At 51.1% G+C, this 7669-nt stretch overlaps 1 protein-coding gene across 1 annotated transcript in view; it reads right to left on the reverse strand.

Annotated features, from left to right (window-relative positions):
• Window positions 1-6728: 6728 nt before the first annotated feature.
• Window positions 6729-7669, reverse strand: part of Prkcd (protein kinase C delta) — a 31526-nt gene continuing 30585 nt past the window's right edge. Inside the window, exon 18 of the mRNA XM_021204217.1 lies at window positions 6729-7400. Coding sequence (XP_021059876.1) covers window positions 7242-7400 — 159 coding nt within the window. The 3' untranslated portion in view covers window positions 6729-7241. The remainder of the gene's footprint in view (window positions 7401-7669) is intronic.

Genomic DNA, 7669 nt, shown 5'->3' on the forward strand with positions numbered 1-7669 from the left:
CGCACCCACATCAGACAGCTCACAGCTGCCAGTAACTGCAGCTTGAGAGGATCCAATACTATACTTGTGGCCCCCACGGGCACCTACACATGCATGTGCATACATATGCACACACACACACACACACACACATGCACACTAGGGGATATATTTTAAAAAGAAATAGGGCCTGCAAGATGGCTCAGCAGATATACTTGTTACAAAGACTGACGGTTCAAGTTCTACCCCTAGAACCCACATGGTGGAAAGAGAGAGAACCAGCCCCCTTAAGTTGTACTCTGATGTCCGCATGACATGTTTGCATGTATGTATGTATGCACACACATGTGCACGCAATTAAAAAAATAAACATAATTTTTAAAAGAAACAAACAAAACCCCACAGGAGCCTTTGGAAATTAGTTAAGACCCAAACAATAGCACCAAGGAACCTGCTAGGCCCTAGAAGCGAGGACCTTACACTCAGAATGGAGCGGGCAGGTGTGGGCCCAGGCTCTGCTCTAAGTCTCTGTTCTACAGTTTGACCATCAGCAATGCTAATTCCTGGACATGCCAGGTGGAGGTTGAGCATGGCTCCATCATCCCAGGGCCTTTACTGCTGAGCTATTGGTACACCTGAGCCAGTGCTTTAGAATGGCTTTTATGTTTTTGAAACATAAAACCCTTGTTTCCAAACAGGACACACAAGAACGATTAAGCTAACAGAACCTATTTTATGAACTGTGTTATTTTTGACTCACTATTGAGACAGGGTGCGTTTGATTGGTTTATTTTTGAACCCACGATTTTCAAGTCCAGAAAGTGGCTTCGAGAAGCCTTGCTGTGTTGTTGACAGCAGATATCTAATATGCTGGGGCCTCCTGCAGCCCCTGAGCCTGTTCCCAACCCTTGGTGGGGGCAGTGAACCTCTACCACACCAGCTGGAGGGCACTGCCTACTGAGGGGCCTGGACCTGAATCTCCCATCACAGTTCATGTCCCAGGCAGGACCGGAGGTAATCTCTGCTACCACCTGCCTCCTTCTGGCACAATAAGGGCAGAGAGCAGGGTGAGAGAGAGACCAGGGCCGTGCCCAGGTGAAGAAGGGAGCTTTCTGTTGCCACATCCTGGGCTCTCACTCACCCAAACCCATCTGGGCACATATCCTGACCTCTGGCTGTGATCTAAGCTCACTGTGCGGTCTGTGGACCTGCAGAAGGCAGAAGGGGAGGAGCCAGGCTTCTGACCTACAGGAGGAAGGGCAATGTTTGGTACATAGCTGGCTGTCCTTTCTGAAGATTCCCCCATGACTCTGGGACTGCCTCCTCATGCAAACGTGGCCCACTCCCATCCTTTTCCCCTCTGGCTCCAGTTACAAAATGGTGATTCCACAAAGATACCCACCGGGGGGGGGGGGGTCTATAATCTCTGAGGGCTTTCCAGGGCCAAGCCAAACTGTGCCCCTCCTAACTGTCCTCCACAGCTCCTTTTCTTCTCGGAGCCTCTGCAGACCAGGGAAGGTCATGTTCTCATTCTCCTCCTGACTCGATTGAGCAAGCCTTTGAGCAATTATGCTCATTGCCAAAGAAAGCACAGCAAAGACTCACAGACTCCAAGGAGCCTCCTGGAGCGATGGGGCAAATCCCCCACTCTTCAGACCCTCTGCTGACTCACTGGAGAAGTGTGGAGCTTGACAGCCAGCAAGCAGCCATTTCCTGAGGGGCTGTGGTGAAGATTAATTACAGGCCACAATGCAGGGAAGCAGTAAGAATGGTACTTGACATCGTGTCATTGTCCTGAACTTGTGGGCCACACACAGTGCATGCCAAGCACGCTTATTCGTATCTGCCGCATGATGGCCCGAGTGATACCCCTCAAGCTCCTGGCCCACAGCAGGCACCCACTTCTGCCAAGGACCATAAGAACTTAGGCACATAGCACTCACACCAACGCCGCCCACAGCCCATGTGTCCTCCATCCCAAGTGACATCGACTCCCAAGGGGCCTTTCGGAAGAAAGTACTTCCCCACAGGCCTTGGCCTTTGTGTAGCACTTAATGTGGGCTGAGAAGCAAATGTCAGGGCTTCCTGAGTATGTATTTAACACAGGCAGAGGGAGAAAACTGTGCGTCTTCTGAGGCCTACTTAAAGAGCCCGATTTAGGAACAGATATTAAGGTTCAAAGACTGAAATCACAGAGGATAGAGCTGTGGAGGGCAGAAGTAGATCAGCTGATGAGACTCAGAGAATGCCTCTGACCTCAGGACATCAGGAGCCTAACGCCATCTGAGTCACAGTGACTTGGGCTAGGCTCCCCACTTTGGGAGCCTTTCTCTGTCCTTGGTCCCCTTCTTTGTTTTTAGATCTTGTGAGCGCTGTCTTCCCTCCTAAGGGGATAAAAGGGCCCTGGCCAGGCGGTTAGGATTCAGAAGAGCAAACACAGCTGCCAGCCGCTGGCCTCCCACAAGCAGTCGTCATCCAAGGTCATTTGCAATGCATTCGCAGTCGGGGGTCAGGAGGGGTACAGAGGCCCCGTCCAGCTTTGATGGTTCCAGAGTGGAAGCAGGTGCCGGAAGAGAGCTGAAAGTTAAGTCCTGGTAAAGTCAGGCCAAGGGCAGCCATGGGAAGTCCTGGATCCCTCCCCACACTGGCAAATCTGAATGCAGCCTCATCCCCTCTATTAGAACCTCTTTCTTAGAAAATGTGGACTGCTGACTCGCATCAGTTGTACGTACATTAATGGGGGACCTGTTGGGAACTATGGGTACCATGTTAGGATGGACACTATCCTCTGAGACAAAACAGATAATTGTTTATGTTAGAAGAGGTATTACTGCCTATGTATCTCTGGATCCCCAGCAGCCAGAGATTGTTTAAAGTGTTCAGCGCTGTCCCTGGCATGAAGACTGACAGCAGGCAGTCTCTGCTGGACCCGCTAGATGGCGTCCACCAGGGGGCGATGTAGCCCAGCCAGGCAGTGGGCAACGTTGCCCTGCCAAGTGGACATCTCACAGACCCCCTCAGTTTTTCTGTCTGTTGTCTTAGACATGGAGCAGTGCTCCAGGGGCTCAGAAGCCAAGCCTCCTCCACACAATGGGCTGGTCTGGCAGCGCTGACAAGTGATTTGCTTTCCAAGGTGTGGCTTTCTGGGCAGCTTTTCCTAGCTAGCTTCACTGGGAAATATGCAGATTCTTGCCTCACCTAATTTGCTCTCGGTCCTGATGCACATAAACATCAGGAGAGCTTTCAAAATATGATGCCTGAGCCTCCTCCAAGATGACAGTGTAATTAGACGTGGCTAACCTGGGAACTGGGTTCCAGGACTCAGCCAGAACTGCGCCCCCTGCTAAGAACTTGGTATGAAAGATATGATGTACCTTTTATCAGTATGCACTCCTGAATTCCAGGTAGCCTAACACACACCTAAAGTCTAGCTGCTCCTTCTATCCATCCATCCGTCTACAAATCCATCCACTCATTCATTCATGCATCTTTCTTTTCTGTAGCTCTGCCCTGTACCCCCAGATGCCAGTGCCCTCAGAAGCAAGCACATTTGGGCTTTGAGAAGTAGCTCAATGGTTAAGAGCATGCACTGCTCTTTCAGAGGACCTGAATTTGGCTACCATTATCCAAAGTGGCTCTATTATTAGGGGTTGGTTTTGTGTACTGTATTTCAGATGCTGATTTCTGTGCCCAGGGACCTGGTTGTAGTTCAGACATTGGCACTGTCACGATTATTGGAGTATCTCCTGTCTCAACGATGTGTAAAGATTGTTTTCTAACAAAGTGTCAATCGGCCAGTCACTGGGCTGGAGAAGAGAACAGGGCAGAACTTCCAATCCCAGTCTGCGAGTCCCAAGCAGGGAGAGAGACAGACAGACAGACAGACAGACAGACAGACAGACAGACAGAGACACAGAGAGGTGGAGATAGACAGAGACAGAGAGGGAGAAAGAGGAAGACCGGGAGGATTCACTATGAGGTCCCCATGAGAGAGCAGCCATGAGGACACACATGGACCAGAGTGAGCCAGGGCAAGACTCAGATGACAAGTAATTGCCACGTGTTTGGGACGTAATCCAGGCCAGCCCAGCCGGGCTAGGATAGCTCAGAACCTGCCCAGCTTAGTGCTTGCAGATTATTAATAAATATAAGGTCTCTGTGACATTTACGTGTGAACAAGGGGTCACATAGAAGAAAACTCCCAGAATTCCATTTACAGCTAACAATTCCCTGTAATTCCAGGGATCTGATTCCTCTGGCTTGAGGGCCACATGTTCTTACATGCAGATGTACCCACACATACGTGTGCACGCGCACACACACACACACACACAGAATAAAAACACATTGTAAAGCAGGCACATGGAAGGAAGAAGGTGGAATCCCACTGAGCCACTGGTTCCCTTGGGCTCTCTTTGCAGAAGTCTGGCCCTGCATCTGTGGGGAGAATCCTTGAGCAGCTCCTCATATGCCCAGGCTTTTGCTCACTTCCTGTCTCCCTCAGTTATTATGGGAAGAAGTAGGCATTCCGGCAAGTCTGGGCATGAGGGTCTTGAGTACCTGTCTGAAGGGGGAACATTGAGTGACTGGGTAGATTCGTATTAGTTGTCTACCTGCAGTCGTCCAGTGCAGGGTAGAAGGTGTTTCCTCCCCCCGAGGGGCGGGGTCACAGTGGCTGCTGTGTATGCAATACATATAAACACAATTGTGTCATCATAGCCAACAGCAATATCATGGTCAGCCCCATCCTTCAATGAGGAAGTGAAACTGGGGTTCTGGGAGACTGAGTCACTTGCTGAGGTCACTAGGACACACCGCATTTAAAACCAGGGCACTCTGACTGCAGAGCCTGTGCTGCTGCTCCCAGGTCCCTGAGCATCTGCAGTGGCCTGTCCTGTGCTGAGCGGGCTGCTTGCTCTGTCCTTTACGACGACGGCTGGGCTTCCTGCTGCATGTATGTCCACTTGGCAAGGGCATCCTGCCTGTTTCCAGACCCTTAGATGCTAGGGAAAGTGGCTTTGAGCCTAGCATGAGAGGCATTTCCTGGCCAACGGGCCAGGCCTGGCACCTACTCAAGAGCTGGGAACAGGTCTAGAGACAGACGTGTGGCCTTCCAGGCAGAGGCAGTGTCCCTGAGAGCTGCTTCCCACAGCAAGTGAGGGCTTCGTGAGGCAGGTCCCACAGGCACCAGGCCATGTGTGAAGCCTTCCCAAACCAGCTGTTCACAAGCATCCATTAGTGCTTCCTTCCACCAGCGAGGAGACAGACTGACAAGGAACTGGGCCAGTGTGTGGCAGCGTAGTGAAACTCAAACCTTTGGCTTCTTTTCTAGATACTGTGTTCTCAACACTACTCACTGCCTGAAGCTGAGAAGCCATTTAACCTCCCTTCCTTCCTTCTGCAGGGGAGGAAGCCCATCTTTGCATGTAAAGCTGTGTACCCGCCCTGCTTAGAGCAGCAAGATGGTGGGAGCCCCCAGATGCGAGCACCAATACGTCTGTGCTATAACTATTGCCATGGTTCATGGAAGTGCTGGAGACCTCTGCATGTTGTAGCAGAAGCAGGACACGGGGGACCCTAGGCACCCCCTTTCCTTATACCACTGTCACCATGTCACATTGTGAGGATCAGCGTCACTGCTTCCAGTGTCCAGGCTGGCCCAGCACAGGTACATGGAGAGGCAGCGTGCTTCCTGAGGACGGGGAGAGGATAGAACTACACTCCCATCCCCATAACCCTCTTCCTTGGCCAGTTTCAGTCCATCTTGCCTTCTCAGACTGTGGAAATTTGTACCTCAGCCCAAAAGAATGAACTGCTGGCAGTCAGTAGCATGGCTACTGGACCAGCCAATCAGGAGCTAGGACTGCCTCATCCACCTCCAGGACAAAGAGCCAGCTGGGTCCCAGGGGCTGGACCAGAGGGGCCCAAGGGAGGGCCCTGTCTGAGAATGGTGCCCCAGGCTGCAGGCAGGAGCAGACAGAGTGGGGGAAGGGACAAACTAGAAGCTTACAGAATGGGAGGCATGGAAGCTGTGAAGAGAACCCAGTCAGGGAGCCCCTGCACGCCACAGCCTCGCTGGCTCACAGGCAGCTGCCAGGTACAGCTGGGTCTTACAGCCAGACTCCTTGACTGTGCTGTCAGTTTGGTCAGCATACTGGAACATACCATCCAGGCACTAAACATTTTCTCTCCCACCCTGCCCCTCTCCTCTTCTTCAGATAGGCAAGGACTCCTGTGGGATAATTTTAGGACGTAGATGCTGACCCCTGCCCCAAGAATGAAGATAAACAGTAAAGAGATGTGCAGTTTTGGGCAGGTGTGGTGACACTCAGGAGGTAGAGGCAGAAGGACCTCCGTGGGGCCAGCCTGAACCACAGAAAAAGCTGGAGATCAGCGGAGACTACACAGAGAGACCCTGTCTCAAAGCACGAAGCACTGAGCAAGCACTGAGCATTGAGCCACACTTCCGGCTTTGGGCCTCTGCTCCTCCTCCTTCAGGTCTGGCTTTCTGCCTCTCAGAACTTCTGGGCTGGCCCTTTCTACCCAGTCACAGATCACAGCCCAGCTCACCGCCTACCATAACCCCACAGTGACATCTGTGGTTCCTGCAGTGCCAGGGCCCTGGAGCAAAAGGAAACCCCTAAACACAAACACATTTGCATGAAGGTCCAGGGGTCTGCCACTGCAGTCAACGGTGGCAGGAGCACCTGCTACTAACTTCCTGGGACAGAAATGTCCCCACAGCCAGGTTGGTACCATTCAGTGTTTATTTAGACACACATAAAAGAACCTGTGGTTCGGACAGCTTGTGCTCTTCTTTTCTTTTGGTCATATATATATATACATACGTACATACATACACATATATATGTATATGTGTGTATGTATATATACACACACATATACATATGTTTTTTTTTTAAAAAGGTCAACACATTACCAGTCTCCTGCATGCTTTCTATACTGAGCAATATATACAGCCTATTATATATATGTGCATATATATAATATATATTTCAATAACTACATTCAAGTAATGAAACACAGGATTTACAGTTTCCCTCTGATGGCAAAGGGAAGGCAAATTCACAAACAGTTCACAGAGGAAGTACTGTGAGCCCAGCCAGCAGGAGCCAGACTCTGAGGAAGAGGGGGCAGCAGCAGAAATCAGCCAGTCACCCACTATTCTCCACGGGCAATGCGGATGCAAACCAGGGCAGATGGGCCTACTCTGCCGGGGCGTTTAAAGCAGGTCTGGGAGTTCAAATGTCCAGGAATTGCTCAAACTTGGGATTCACAAAGGAGAAGCCATGGAAGGCTTCCTGGTCCATAGAGTCGATGAGGTTCTTGTCACTGAAGGAAAGCTGAGGTTTCTCATTCAGGAACTCTGGGTCAAAGTTGCTGTAGTCTGAAGGGGATTTCTGTGGGCAAAAGGCAGCCGCAGTAAGAGTGAGTGACAGGCATCTCCAAGGTCTGCCTTCAGAGACATGGCAGGTGCCCAGAGGATGTCACTAGTAACCCAAGGACAGTGCCATCACAGGGTAATGCTATTCCCCAAGGGGTGAGGAAGGCAGGCAGGGAACACTGGGGAAGTAAGGACAGGGGACATCCTGGGACATCCTGCAGAGCAGGGCCAGTCAACGAAGGCCTATGGGCCTCAGATCTACTGCTCTGCTCTTTTTTTTTTTTT

Source organism: Mus pahari, chromosome 8, assembly GCF_900095145.1.
Source record: "Mus pahari chromosome 8, PAHARI_EIJ_v1.1, whole genome shotgun sequence".
Taxonomy (NCBI): domain Eukaryota; kingdom Metazoa; phylum Chordata; class Mammalia; order Rodentia; family Muridae; genus Mus; species Mus pahari.